Here is a 15535-nt window from a genome sequence, read left to right as displayed (position 1 = left end):
CAATGATGTAAGGGACAGCTCCACCAAGATTATTCCATTGTCTGCACATCACCCTTCAATCTGCATTGCTCTTAGAACAGCAGTTCACCCAAGTAATGCACACTGGCAAAGAATAATGCTTTTGGAACACTTTGACCTGCAAAAGAAAGCTTTAATATCCACTGTCTACAAAAAAAAAAAAAAAAAAAAAAGCTAAATAAAGAAATAAATAATATAGTGACTCTAATAACAACCAAATAACAACCAAGTCACACAGCTTTTCAGTGGTGTCATATTATGAAATACCATAAAAAAGCTCTCGAGAAAAGTTTTTTAGAACAGATAAACTAAGAAACTCTGCTGTAATGCTACTACCTTCTGATCCCAGCAGAGTGTGCATACTACTCTGCCATCTCTTGATAACATGAAGATCTAAAGACAAACCCTTCTCAATTCATGTTACACTGAACAAAACCATCAAAATTCAATAGAGAAGGAAATAGACATTAAAAAAAAAACAAACAAACAAAAAAAAAAAAAAAACCCACAAAGAAGAAAAAAGGTTCATGTGCAGAAGAACCAAATTGTTAAATGACAGAACTCAGAATGGTCAGTAGCAATATTTTCTTTCCTCCCACTTTCCCTAAAAAAACTCTCCTGAACAGATCATTTAAGACAGCTGCAGCTTATAGAGAGGAGCTGTCTAAAGATAAGCCAGGAAAATTAGTTCCAGAAAAGCACACCAGTTTTTATTTCTAGAAGTAAAATAAAGAGTACTGAAGTAATTAACAAGTAAAGGCATCCACCTTCCTAGAAAACAAATTCTCCACAGTGAATTTTGAGCTAGCTGGAAATTCCCTGATGCTTAATGTGAACAGCATGAGGATCATGAATTTTAGAGAAGCTGAACTCCATGATACACAATAAGCCTTCTTTTGAGAATCTGTGAAAGTTAGCCAAACATTAGGTAGGAGTTATTCTACAAAATCAAAGCCTTACTGGAAAGCAACACAAAACCAAAAGATATCATACTGCATGAGAGTTCTTAAAAATAACTGTACAGATTAAAAAAAGCCCAAATTAAAAAAAATATCCAAAAAAGCTAGAAGGATAACTGGAATAGATCCATCCAAAAGCACAACATAATACAGGAATCCCTATACTAAAAATCTTCTTTAGCTAAATGCTGATAAACCCTGATCCGGATTCTGCAAACAGCCCCAAGCACCCCTGTTCAGAAGTGACAAGATTCAGATGGTGAGCAGAATGGAGAAGAAGGACAGCTCAGAACAATACAGGCAACAAAAACTCTGCTTTACAGGAGGAAACTACATCGAGTTTAACTCCTAATCTAGTAAAATTAAGAAAACAGTAGCTGAATATTTTATATGGGTGTATTCAAGGAATTTGGACTACAACGACCCAAGAATAAACATATAAACAGGACACCAATGGAAGACTGGTCCTGCAGCTGGAATAAGCTGGAAGTTCAAAAAGATTTAAACTTTGGAACAGCCTTTCAATAGCCGTGAAGGACAAACCACATAAATAACTTGAGATCATGGTGATGTACAAGCAGGATAACAATCACTCATGAGAAAGAACAAGCTCTGACAACCTAGCAACATTTCAGTCCTATCAGAACTTATGTTCCCTAAAGTACAATTGCAACAAGGAAAACAAGAGGTTTAACAAGTGACTTTAAGTTTATTTATGCCATGGACAAGCTTACATATTGTAAAATAAATGGGGACATAACTCCTACAGCTGCAGTCAGTGAAATTCTAGTATTCACCTTATTGAAGGACCAAGTCATCTCCACTATATAAAACCAAGTACATACCTTAAGACAGCTTATCTAAATCTCTGCATGTGTGTCCTAATTTATTCAACTAATCTGCCTATACCAAACACTTCATATGTGAGCCTGAACATTTAACTTCACATTTTTCCCTCAGGGACTATACCTCGTTTTTTCAGCTTCTTCTGACTCATGTCTTTATCCCATTTTAAAAGTAAACAAAGGAAACACCCAGGGCTCTAATGCCTTCACAGTACCCTGCTAACCTGCTCAACATTTTTAAAAGCTGGGATCTCTTCAGAAAACACTGAATGTATCCTTCTTGAGTAATGCTGAGATTACAGTGTTACCTCGGATCCCTTCAGGGGCCAAACTTTATCCTTTTTCTGAGTTAGCCTGAACACAGTAACTGCTCCTCTACTGGGTGACACATTCAGCAACATTTCAGAAGGCCAAAAAACTCAGAGCCTTCAAATGCAGTAACAGATAGATGTAGTGTAGCATTGGCAATGCAGTGAACACTGCTATTTGCTCATTTTAGCAGGAAGACTTTAACCTTTCTATTGGATTATGTGTTCAGCTTCAGTTTGTTTTGGTGTGGGGTTTTTGTTTTTCCGTTAGTTTTTTGGTTTGTGTAGGGGTTTTTTGTGAGGGTGTTAAAGAAGCCAGTTTTTTCTCTAACCTAGTAAAGATACCCACCAACTCCAAACATTTTGCTCAAATATAAACTGAATAATGACAGCATGCTATTAAATACCATTAGCAGATAAACCATTGAAGTACCAACTGTATTTACAGCCACTCATTAGACATCTGACTAACAAAGTCAAAAGTAAACGCAGAGGGTTTGAAAATACTTCTTGGGACTCAGCATAAATAAAAACTTACAGCTCACTGGATCAAACCTGTTCAGGCAAGAGGAGAACTGATTCAGTGTCTATTACAAATACCCACAACTATCACAACTGATAAACAGCTGACCACCTAAAGAGGGATTGGGATTGTTCTGTTTTCTTCTCATTGTTGAGTTTGTTTAGTTTTACTTGGTTTTGGGAGGAGGGAGGGAGGGAGATTTGGATGGTTGGTTTAATCAGGATGACCAAAAGTGTCCGACAACTGCAAGATTAGCTGATGCCCTGAATGTGATGCAGATGACCACAAAAAATTCTGAAAATGGAGAATCAAGAAATTTTTCTATGATCAGCAACTTTCTTTCCTTAAGAGTTTTCTCCCTTCAGGGCATTTCAGGACAACATGCTGGGCTGTTTACAGTTTTGGAAAGAGCATTACATAGCCCAAACCCAAGCCTTTTACTTGCTCTGTACCAGCCATCCTTGAAGAAGCCTGAAGAATTCCCAGCATTAGAGTAACGCAGGCTTACTTGAAATTGTCACTTTTACAGATGTTGAAGCTCTAAAAAACCAAAGTGAAGCTGCAAATTGGTAATACTTTGTAGTGGTACATGACTCCCTGAAAATACTGACAGAAAGGTAAGGAAGAGAAGAGGAATAAAAAGAAGCACATTCAATTTACCATATAAAAAGGATGTCAAGATATTTTATGCATTATGCAACGGCTCACCATTCCAGTTCAAAACTTCAGCATTTTAAAGAGATGATTGTTCCATTTCCTAATGTGCCCCTTCCCCATCTTTGCTGTTATTAATTTTGTGGAGATTCTGGTACCACCATGCTGGGAGCACAGCTGGCTTCGATACAAAGATGAATACTGCAATACTACCTTCAAGTTATTCCACTCTTCATGGGGGAAAAATGTTAGTTCATGTGGCCTTCAGCTCTCAGACTAATCTATTACCACTGCAAAGAACTTTGTGGTTGTGTGCTGAGCCCAACACTAAAAGCCTTTCCTAATGCATGTGCACAGAGTCAGTGTAAACAGCTACATCAGTTTTTAAAAAGGGGGAAAAAAAAGCTGCAATCAGTAAACGATATTTACAATGGGAGATCTATCCAGAAGAAACAAATGTCCAAATAATTTCAGACAATTTTGCTGCCCGAAGAGACCTCATGTGATTGATGAAGAAAGAGACAATATGAAATGAAATATTAAAGCTGTCACTGACTTTGCAATCTGGGTTCCACAGAGAGAATGCATTTATAAGACTCCCTGTAAGAGACCAGAGGAAAAAAAAAGCACATGCCAGTAGTTTTGGTCTCCAAGTTCCTTTGTCAGTTTTAAGACTTCCATAATGTATTGACTGTAAAAGAGCCATGATCCACACACAGCTGATGGGCCAGGGCTGTATACTTTGTATTAAAACAACATGCATGGGGAAAAAAAAAGGACTCAAAACACAACAGAAGCAAAACTGTGGTGAACAATGAGGCATATCACTGTCTTGCAAAACCACAAGCCAACCTGTCTCTAGAAAAGAAGAGGAAACAGATTATTACACTCAACTCCCCCAGTTCTGGCCAGGTGCCTACCTATCTTGTAAGCCAGTTACTTCTGTTTTCAAAATGTCTGTTCTGAAGAAGCGTGTCCAGCCCTAACAATGCCACCGCAGTTATTCCAAATTAAGTGCGGCATCTCAGGCTTTAACACCAGCAACATACTAAAATTTCAAGAGAACTGTTTATTGCATTTAATAAATGTTAGTATTTTAAGTTTCATTTAATAAATATGAGCAATAATTTAGCATTCCCACTATTGCACATGTGGGTGGGTTCTCCAAGAGCAATCAGATCATCAAACAGGCATGAAAAGAGTGTATGCAGCAGTACAGCCCAAATCCTTTATCTTTGCTGACAGTGATCCTAATGAAGGCTGCAGTCACAAGACAGGCTATTTCCTCTGAGGATTTTCTACAAGTCAGTTCCCCTTGTATTTTACACAGCTTAATTTTGAAGCAAACTGCCTTACCAAGACCCCTTGTGCTCTTCAGAAGTTCAAAAGAGCAAAAAAGCGCCCACTGAAAACAGCCAAATATGATCTTGCCAAAGAACTACACAGCCCCTCCTTTTGCAGGCAGCTCATTGATAAAACAATAAAATCTGCTTCTGACACCCAGACAGGAGATCTCCAAGAACAAACCAGATGTCTAGAACATAATTTGGAATATAAAGAAGCAATCACACAGCTCCAGGGACTTTCTAGTTCCCTTCCTTGTTTGTAATCTCTGTTTCCCTCCCTTTTCCAATATGGACATTTTGAGGCCATCACTTTCCTAAATTGCATGAAACTATTCATGTAAGAAGCCCAACAAGCACTACACCAGATAGACGACCTGACTTATACCTGCAGCTTTATTAAAAATACTGATTCAATCCATAACAAATGTCATGCCATCCCCACTAACCCTTTTTGTGTCTCCGCCTGAAAAACTGAGCAAAACTTAAAAAAATGTTTATGTAAAACCAAAACTAAAAAGCTGATTTGCCCTCTTTGCATTGCATCAACCCAGCTTAACAAACAAGACAACTCAAGGAGTCCTAGTTTGGTAAATCCTAGTTTGCCAATAGCACTGGCATTTGAATAATTCTGTAACAACAAAATCAGTAAAAAATAGGTGACATGACTCATATCCCAAATAGTAGCATGGGTCAAAACATAAGTATTGGAAGAACAGGACTATGTTCATTCTTAAAAGACAGGGCCATATGAATTTCTGGCAATATATCTAATTAGCTATATATGTCTAAATGTACTTCAAACAACATTTGATTTGTCTTCCCTTAACTCCATTTGTGGTAGTTCCAGATGAACCTTGAGACTGTTTATAGACGTATTAACCCTTCTTGGGTTAAAAACAAACAAAACCAAAACAAACAAAAAACCCAACCCCAAACACCAGAAAACATTTTGCATAGAGCAAACTTCAAGATACCTTGTAGTAATATCTAAATGAACAAAAATTTAAAATAAAGTTACATTAGACTAGAATCTTGAAACAAGATTAACCCACAAACAAAAACAGTCTTTGGATGGGTAACAACTATCTTAAGCAAGATTAATCAAAACAAAAAAAACCCCTAAACTCTAACCCATTATTTTGTTCTACTTGTGTGCTTGATTATGCTTTAAAAAACAAAAAAAGCTGCTGAATTTAAGAATTTAATTAGAACAAGAGTCAGTCTTCAAGTAAGTGCCCCTAAACATGGAGAATAAAAAACAGTTAGGAGAAGTCAAAGAAAGTTTATGATGCAACTATCCAAGAGAACCCAAAACTAATACCATGAAGGCACTTCCATTATATGGTCCCAGTTTTACTCTTCCAAGCTTTTAAATACTCCCCAAAGTATTATAGTGTAAGCTGAAGTTCTGCCTTGATTAAAGCCAGAGAGAGATGGAAAGTAATTCAAAAGCACATTTTCTGTAGATGCAGTAGACGCACTGCTCTAAATTGCACTCACTGCAATAAGTGTTGACACATAAAACAGGATTCCTAAAGAAAAATAACTTGTCTTAGTGCTTCATGATTGAAAAATTCAATGCTGTGTTTTAAACTGCAACTGCAAACAGCTCAGGAAATTCAATTACGTTACAAAGATGTCAATAGTACTTTGTCATTTCAAGATCCTGAATGACTGCAACAAGTAACTAATTGCCATTAGAATCTTAATTTGTCTTTCCAGTCTGGATTAAATGAGCTAAATACACATAAAAGAACTTTTCACACAAAAGAAGTACATTAAAATTCTGGCTATTTACAGCAAAATGATGAAGACATGGAAGAGAAACTTGCAGATCTCAACTCCTAAAGGTCAGAAAATGAATAGTAAATATAAAAAGGGAAGTAATAATAATAAAAAATGTAAGTGATCACCCATGTCTGGAGTCTGACAGTTTCATTTACCAAAGAGAACATGGAGCACTTTCATAACTATTATTACAACTTCCACATAAACTTAATGAATTCTTGAGAAGAGAGATATTAGTTTCAATCCAGAAGATAGGAAGAGAATAAATATGATTTCACAAAACTGTAAGGTAAGTCAAAGAGCAGAACTGAGATCTGGAAGATTAAGAGTTGGTTTCCACAATTCCATACTCAAACCATAGCATCTTTTGTTAAGTTCTATACACAGCAGGAAATGAGGGACAGATAGAAGAAAAAGCCAGAGCAATAGAGAGACAGAGCAACACAGAATTCAGATTAACCCCCTAAAAAACTATTCTCATTTAGATAGGAAGGCAAAGGAATTCTCAATTCAAAATCCCATTATTTACTATTATTAATAGTCACATCAAGGTTCTTCAAGCTCAAGGGCCACAGCCAGGTCCCCCCAAGTGACATCACACATTCCATAGTAATGTGGGATTGCCAACACTACAGAGTAGCAGAAGCAGCATCACATACCCCCAAGGTGAAGACAAAGTGTTTTATGCATTCAAGGCTGCACTTCAGGCACATGCACCCTATCCAAGTAATAAAGAAAAAGCAACTGGAAGCAAGAACATGTTCTAGAAAATACAGGTAATATAATTTCTTGCTTACATGGAAATACAGTAACAAGATAAAAAGTAAAAATTATCCACACAGAAGCTGAAGTCTTCATACAAGGATGTATCAGAATTATAGAAGAGGTGGGAAGATTTAGACACTGAACAAAGAAACACAGCCAAATTCTTGACACTCTTGCCCTTCTTGGCCTCAGACTGAGTCTGTGGGAGAAATATAAAGGGAGGGGGAAAATTGTCCAAAACATGAGTCAGAGACTCCTCTCAGCAATACTGCACTGCCCAAGGTGAAGAATTAGTAACACATACCAGGAAGAAGGAAGCAGGAATCACTCTGCAAGGGCAACCCAAAACCCCTCACTGAGAGCATGGGGAGTGCAGCTGAGCGAGCACATGGATTAAGATGATGCTCTTCACACTCCAGCCTGACACTTCATCATCCCATTCAACAAACAGTTTACAAAAACTGGAGACAACACACAGCTACCAGACAACAATCCCAGTCAGAATTCCCAACAACCAACTAAGTCCTGAGATGCAGACAAGTACTGCTTCCTCTGGGAGAGGAAAGCAGGTCTCCTCTTGTTCCAAGCAACCCAATCAATGGGTCTTTCATTAGGCAACTACTATATCCTGCAATAACTTTCCAGTAAGATATTTCTAATATTAATCCTCCTCCACTGCATATCACATTGTCATTCACTTTTGCAAAACAAAATTCTTCTGTCCTTACCTTACTAATATTTTGTTTCTATTACCCTCCTTGCTAGGATAGCACAGGGCTACTAACACAAAACACACAAGGTAGCTATTATCATGCACTATGCCCTGTATCAGGCTCCCAGAAACCCAAGAGGGGAAAAAAAGTACCTTAGTGCTGTTTGCATTAGTAGTAAATATTTACATCAACAACAACTCTGCAAGACCCATGAGTTCTGTCAGTTTGCTAATCATGGCATAAAAGATTAGTACTAGAGTTTATTTCCAGAAGTTTCTTTAAAAAATCATTATTCAAATGCCAAACTTCTGGCAGAGGGATAGCAGCAGACTGGATCATTGTGTACCTTCTTTAGAACTGGTTGTTACAGTTGTATAAAAGTTAAAAGTGCTGCTCGGAAAATGGAAAAGTAGGAAATAACCAAACAAGAATCCAGAGGGTCAGTTATGACTCAGAAAAGGGCAAAAGAAAGAAAACTGAGAAGAAGCTGTCAGCAAAGTAAACATTCATCAGAAACTCCCAGCAACTCAATCTGAAAATGCATGTCCAGACATTTGGATCCAAATACATTCTTCATTCCAAGCATCAGGAAAAATATAAATGCTAGTGGACAGCCCTACTCATTAAGAGCCACACTGCCACAAAAAAAACCCCATCAAAATAGAAATGGACCAATTTTTTTAAACAAAATTACCCAGAGAAGCACCAGTTGTGGACTCCAGAACCAGCACATAAGCTACACTGAAGATTTAGGAATGTTAGGAAATGCATCACAACAGTCCTTCAGAACACAAGAAAGGATTTTTAATTTAGCTGAGAATTTCAGGTCCTGTTGCTTGCATCACTCATAAAGCATTCAAATCTGCATGGATTTTAACCTCATACTACATTCTGAAAACCGACCCAACAACAAACTTAAGAGACCAGTAATGGACTGGCAATAAGTGCACATTACCAGCAGGTCATTCTTAGGTCCCTTTTTAACATTCCCATCAGCAATTTGAAAGAGGATGGGAGTGGCAAAGGCAAAAGAAGCCAGATGACATTTGCAGAGGACACCAAGCTGGGTGGAGCAGTAAACAAGGACAAATATAGAAAAACATACTGAGTTTTTAAATAAAGATCAAAGAGCACTTCATACAGAGGAGAAAACAGAGCAGCACTGAGCACTGACCATATTTACAGACTTCACATTCATACAACCTATCTTCATGAAGACAGGCTTGCATCTAGATAACAATTATTGAATCTATCACCACAGAACAATACTCGAAAGCGTGTAGTGAGAAAAGCTACTTATAACCACCTACAGGATGGGTTTCATCTTGAAGATGAAACCCTATTTAGTACAGGAAAAATTGCTTTCCAAAGGCAGTTGAACGCATGGTATTGAGAGGATCACAAGTAATCAAAAAAAAAACTACAAGAACACTACAGAAATTTATGTGTTGTCAGGAAAAATATGGGAGATGACAACAAAAACGTTCCCATAGCCGGTGAATTAGCTGAGTTCGTTTCCTCACTAGACAAGAGGTACATCTGAATGCATTTTATGCCAAACACTACTTTCACAAGCAAGTGTTCTGCAGCACACGATGAAAAACAGCAGAGATAGAGCAGACAACGCTTGCCGCACGTTTTATTTGGGTAAGGCCGGAAAACACCAACAATGATAAAAAACATCTCGAAGCAACAGCCCCAGAACGCAACTGGACCGAGCCCGACCACGGGCCCCGGCGGGTGCCGCGGGGACAGCGAGCGGGGCGACGGACGGCGAAGCACCAGGCACCCGAGCTGGGACAGAAAATCCGGCTGAGGCACGCTCAGGAGAGCGGCAGCGGGGCACGGGCTACTCGCCGGTACCGGGACGCTCTCCCCTGGGCTTCCGTCCCCGCCGGCCGGCGGGAGGCAGCGCCGCGGGTTTCGCCCTCCCGCCGCGGCGCCCGGCCCGGGGCAGCGCGCCGGCCTCCCCGCTACCCCCAGCGTAAGGCCGCGAGCCCGGAACTCCCGTACAGAGGCCCCGGCAGCGACTCCCGACTCCCTCCCTACCGCGTTCCACCGGCCGCGGCCTCACACGGATCGGTACCGCCGCCTTCCGGGGCGCCGCCGCGGGGCCGGCCGCGCCCGCTCGGGAGCGGCAGCGCGGCCTCGGCGCGGAGCCGGCGGCGCGCGTAGGCCCGGAGCGTACCTGCAGCGGCGGGGCCGGAGCGGGGCCGGGCCGTGCGGGCGGAGCGGCCCCAGGGTCGGTCGTCGCCGCCGCCGCGCCGAGCTCCGGCCAGGCGGGCCAGCCGAGCGCCGAGCGGGGCCCAACGGCGGCGGCGCCGAGCGCGGGAGCAAGGCCCGAGCAGCCGAGGCTAGAACGCCGCCAGGCAGCGCCAGCCGAGCGACGAGGTCTTCCACCGCCGCCCGGGGGCGACGGAGGGCAGGCGAGAGCAGTCGAGCCCCGAGAACTGCGGGGCAGCGCCCCAGCCCAGAATGAAAATCTGCATAATTTAGCTTAGAGAGGCGTGGGATGCTGGAAAAATGCTCTTAACAGACGAATGTAAACTAACACGTACAATAGTCAGACTCTATAAAACAGATTGGAAGTTACTGTTCTAGATTTCCAAGATAAGGGTGGTCCAAACTTAAGAGGAGAAAGGGGTGTTAAATGTCTTCACAAACGCCCAGGACTGGAAGAACCGGCCCGGTGCCGGAGCAGTGGCCGTGGAGGTCTTCAGGTGGTCGCAGAACCCAAACAGTTCGAGCTCCTGAACTTCAGGGGAGGATGTAGCAGGCGAATCGGGAAGGCTGTACCTTCCCAATACCTCAGGCAATGGGGAAAGGAAGAGGGCAACGTGCAGTCGATAGTTTAGGATAAAAGGAGGCTGCGTCCTCCAAAACCCTGAGAGACCCCGCGGGGGTATGGTCCAGTGAGCTCTTTCCTTTTATTCAAATAAAATAAATAAAGTTGCAGGACTCCTCTGTCTCCTTTGTGGACACTGGCTCTTCACAGCATGATTTTCTGTATAAACCAAATCACAAATCTCAAAGTAGTTTGCAGAAAATATTTTTTTTTTCACATTTTTTTCAGCCTGGAAAAGAGAAAGCTTCTGGATGACCTAACTGCTGCCTTCCAGTACTTGAAGGGAACGTAGAGAAAAGATGAGGAAGACCATTTACAAGAGTGTGTAGTGACAGGACAAAGGGGAAGGGCTTTAAATTGACAGAATGTAGGTTTAGATTAGATAGTAGAGAAACTTCTTTACTGGGAGGGTGGTGAGGCACAGGAATACGTTGTCCAGAGAAGCTGTGAATTCCCCATTCCTGAAGTGTTCATGGACAGGTTGGATGGAGGGAGCTCTGAGCAACTTGGCCCCATGAGGGAAAATAAAAGTCTTTTCTGAGGGAAAAGAAAAAAGTCTGGGTGAATGGTTTTGAAGGAAGCTGCTTAGGAGTATGTGGTGGAAACTGCTCCCTACATTTCCTGAGTGAAGAGAAGGGTACTGACATCTGACTCAGGTAAGAATAGTGCTCAGTGGATTGGCTTTGTCTAGTGTGGTCTGATGCAGTTTTTGCCCAAACTGACAAGCAATGAGATCAGTTTTGAGATTAAACTCTACCACAGGTGACAGTGGCTGAAGGAAGACAAAACTGAGCAGCAAATGTGCTCCAGGAAGTGCCTGCACTCTGAGTCTGCTCTGGCCTCAGCACACACTGGGAAGAGGCTATTCATAGCGTAAATTGAGAAACTCCAGCTTGTCATTAAGTGACAATGTTTGTACCTACACATGTCCAAGTCTCACTTGACCTTACCACCACCCACACAGCTCATTCAGTGTCTGCTGGTGTTTTGGTCTAGTGAACAGTATTTTTAGCGCAGACCGTCAGATGCAGTTATAAGCCATCAGGCACCATATATGGCAGCAACTCTCACCTTAAAAATGCTTTTTTTAGAAAACAATGCTTGTCTGCTTTTTCCTAGGTAAAAGGAGCAGGAGTTTTGCTGCAGTGACCAACAGTAGTTCTTGTATAACACCTTGCATAAAGAAAACTGAATTATATCTGAGATCCTTGTACACAACATTTTACAGCCCTCACTGAGGCTTCTGAAAACATCTTGTTTACACATCATCAAGCATGCCTGGTTTTCTGTGAGATAGTAAGTGCTTACTGCCACTGGAAACCTGGCAGAGTGTATCTAGCCCTGCATCTCCACCCTGCACTGCGAAACATGTCCTGTACACTTGTATTCATCAAATGTGGGGCATGACCCAGACTCGCTTGCTGTAAAAGGACACATCCACAATGCCAGGAAATATCAATGCTACTTTAAGTAGTTACAGTTTTGTAGTTTTCTGCATTCCCTACCACTTTTGTTACATTTACTGCCCAGTAAACAATAAAATCTAAGAAACAAAATTTTCTTAGACTGCTGTCATGAGATCCTTGGAAACACTTGTGCCTTTTAGAAAGAGAACATTTCCAGGAAACTGCCCAGCCTTGTGCCAGCAACAACTGCGTGCATCAGTCATCTTGTTCCACTGAAGAACTAGATTGCCAGCAGTGCTAGAGCAGCCTTTCCACACTTCTGCTTTGATCTAAGAGGAGAACTTTTGCAATTGGTTCAATCTCTGTGACCCAGCCAGTCCTTTGTGTTTCTTTTACAGCCGCCACCAAGACAACCAGTTTCCTGCTGCAGGAGCAAACCAGCCTCCCCTCCACTAGACCATTTCCTGATGTCTGTCAAGTACCCAACAGAGTCACCACAGCTTAATGTCTTCTCCAGCCTGTATGGGAAAGAAAGAATGTTCAATCCCTCTAGATATGTACAAGCACTAGTGTGTGCCCAGAAAAATGCCAGACCCCTCCCAGAACACAGCTGCCAGCTTTCAGAAAAATCACTGGAGTTTGTGAGATGTGTAAAATGGCAAAATGGTGTTGAGCAAGAATTTATACCTGCAAACAAAAATATAAATGTTTGCTTTGCTGCTCATGAATTCACAGTAGAAAGGAGCTCATGTGGAAATTTAATTTGTGTAAAATACTGTTTAAGAAAATCAATCATAAGTGTTTTGAGTTACACAGTGGAATAGAATTGTTGCTTTGTAAAACAGTGCAAGGTTTACAAATTTTCCATCACTATAAAAGACAATTTCCCTAATTTTCCCACCGTTGTCACATTAGTCGTTGTTCTCAAGTGAATGGGGCGCCTGTAAGCATCATGACAGCAAAAATGTCCCAATTAAACTGAATCTCTGGAGAGATTGAGAGCAGTTCAGAAATTTGTCTGAAATGAAGAGAGTATATTTCTTCTCGTCTCACATCTGCTTAAGTCTTTACAAGCTTAAAGAAGAGGAAGGGGCATATTTGCTCCAGATAACTTCCCAAATGAACTGTTAAAAAGCTTTCTCTCTGTGACAACATTAGCTAAAATGAGTAAGTAAAAGCTCCTGACGAACACGACAGGCTTCCGAGTCCACTGATTCCATTTGCTCGTATTCTTCTTCCGATTGTTCCATGTGTCCTGTGGCTGGTGCAGACCACACGTCCAGCCCATGCTGCAGGGAGATGTTATGAAGCACGCAGCAGGCCAGAATGATGTGGCTGGACTTCTCTGGAGAATACTGCAGGGTGCCTTTGGAGCCATCGAGGCAGCGGAACCGGGACCGAATGGTTCTGAAGGTGCGCTCAATGACGTTGTGAGTGGCGGAATGGGCCATGTTGTAGCGGTACTCTGCAGGCGTCTCGGGAATGTGCAGAGGGGTCATCAGCCACGTCCGGAGCAAGAAGGAGCTGTCACCTGTGAGCCGTGGAAAGGAGCGGGACAGGTTACACACCTACAGATAGCCACAGATTTCAGCCTGGTTTACTGGTACAGCAGATACAGAATAAGTTCTTCCTCTGGATAAAAGAGAAGGCACGGAAGAAGTAACTCTGGTTTACAAACGTGACAAAGTAAAGGCACTTGGTTTTACACAAGAAGATTTTCCACAGAAGAGTTTTAAGAGAATTAATCTACTGCATAAAACAGGGGGAAACAGTTGGACTAGGGCAGTACCTAGAATTAAAAATTGCATAATTCAGCATGGAAAGGTGTAGAATACTGAAAGAAAGCCATTAACAGAATGAATGAGGATTTATACATACAATATCAGTCTGTAAACCAGATAGAAGTTAATGTTCTAAGCTTAGAACACTTAAACACAGATTAGAAGTTAATGTTCTAAGCTTCCAAGATAAGGGTAGTCCAAACTGAGTCATAAATCTCAAAGCAATTTGCAGGAAAGCAATTGAAAGTAAACATATCACTCGTGCCCAGAGTAAGGAGACAATATATAATTGACTTTCTACTGAAAACAAGGATGAAAAGCTGACTTACCAAGTAGCCAGCCGTCTTTATGTAGCTCAGTTTCAAACTGGCTTGTGAGGGCTGCCTGCTCTAACACCGTGCAGTCAGGCAGGCTGCCTGGCCAGTGCGTTTCAGCACTAAGGAGGACTCCTCTGGAATCACACACCATGAGGCAGTTCAGGGAATGGAGACCCTTTCGGTTCACATAGGACAGGTCCTCAGCATTTGGCGCTTTGATTGCCACGTGGGTGCAGTCAACCACCCCCAGCACTCCCGGCATTCCTGCCAGCGCATAAAAGTCATCCTTCAAGGTCTGTACAGTAGCTTCATCTTTAGGAAAGTGAATGAACTGTGAGGCTCTTTCCACAAGTGCCTCGGTTACATTGGCAACACAGCGGCTCATCGAGGCTTGGCTAATGCCCATAGCATCCCCCATGCGAGTCTGGAAGGAGCCAGAGGTATAGAAACCCAATGCAGCAAGGATTTGCGTCTCTGGACTGATGGCCCTGGACCGCTGTGTAGGGCGTGAGAGAGTGGCTCCCAGGAGATCCACCAGGTAGCAAATGAACTGTCGGGGAAAGCCGTACGTGGATACTAGATACTCATCCGTGACATCCTCCAGCTTGAAGCGATCCAAAGTCCGGTGTCCGCGGCCATAGAGCAAGAGGTCGCAGTCAAGAACCGCGATAGGTACGGCCATGGCTGACGGCCAGGGGCGTCCCCTGGGGCTCCCCTCTGACAGGGCTTTCCCAGAGGCTTCACCTGCATAAAGCAAAAGAGGATACTCAGAACAGTTGTTACAGGTGATCTTATCAGACTCCGTAACCATTTTCCTTTCAGTCTGATCATCCAGCAAATCTTTTAATTTTTCTTTTTCTGCTTTTAAATACACGGGCAGCCAGGTGGACTCACCGCGGAGCCGACACCTCTGTGGGGCGATGACAGGAATTTACCTCCCGCGGCGGAGAGGGAGCTGGAGCCGTCCCCAGTCACCCTCGCCGGGGCATGCCAGACACGAGCCGTGGGCAGCCCGGCGGGCGGTCTTGCAGCCCTGGCGGGTACTGCCGTTGCCGGGCGTCCCGGACCCCACGGGCCGCCCGACCTCCGCCGGAGTCGTCCCAGCCCTTACCGGCCCCGCGGCCGCTTCCAGGCGGTCCCCGCCGGTCCGGCCCCACATTCGCCGCGACAGATTCGCCACAGGCAAGGGGCTACCGGCGGGAACGGCACCGGGCGCTGCCCCGATTTTTTAGGCCTGGCGACGTCCTGCCTCCCCGGGCTGTGGGCT

General features: G+C 42.9%; 2 protein-coding genes across 3 annotated transcripts in view; both read right to left on the bottom strand.

Annotated features, from left to right (window-relative positions):
- Positions 1-10201, bottom strand: part of AMBRA1 (autophagy and beclin 1 regulator 1) — a 127496-nt gene extending 117295 nt beyond the window's left edge. For both annotated transcript variants that reach the window (XM_066552258.1, XM_066552259.1), the window contains exon 1: positions 10108-10201. The gene's annotated coding sequence lies outside the window, so the exon portion shown is untranslated. The remainder of the gene's footprint in view (positions 1-10107) is intronic.
- Positions 10202-12909: 2708 nt separating this feature from the next.
- HARBI1 (harbinger transposase derived 1) lies at positions 12910-15397 on the bottom strand. Its single transcript, XM_066552213.1, has 3 exons — positions 15163-15397; positions 14281-15012; positions 12910-13701 (listed from the first exon to the last, which is right to left on the bottom strand). The coding sequence occupies exons 2-3, from the start codon at positions 14948-14950 to the stop codon at positions 13325-13327; spliced, it is 1047 nt and encodes a 348-aa protein (XP_066408310.1). The 5' UTR covers positions 14951-15012; positions 15163-15397; the 3' UTR covers positions 12910-13324.
- Between the last annotated feature and the right edge of the window lie 138 nt (positions 15398-15535).

This window comes from Molothrus aeneus, chromosome 6 (genome assembly GCF_037042795.1).
Source record: "Molothrus aeneus isolate 106 chromosome 6, BPBGC_Maene_1.0, whole genome shotgun sequence".
Classification (NCBI taxonomy): domain Eukaryota; kingdom Metazoa; phylum Chordata; class Aves; order Passeriformes; family Icteridae; genus Molothrus; species Molothrus aeneus.
The sequence above is the reverse complement of the archived record's forward strand: the minus strand, read 5'-3'. Positions and strand labels throughout refer to the sequence as shown.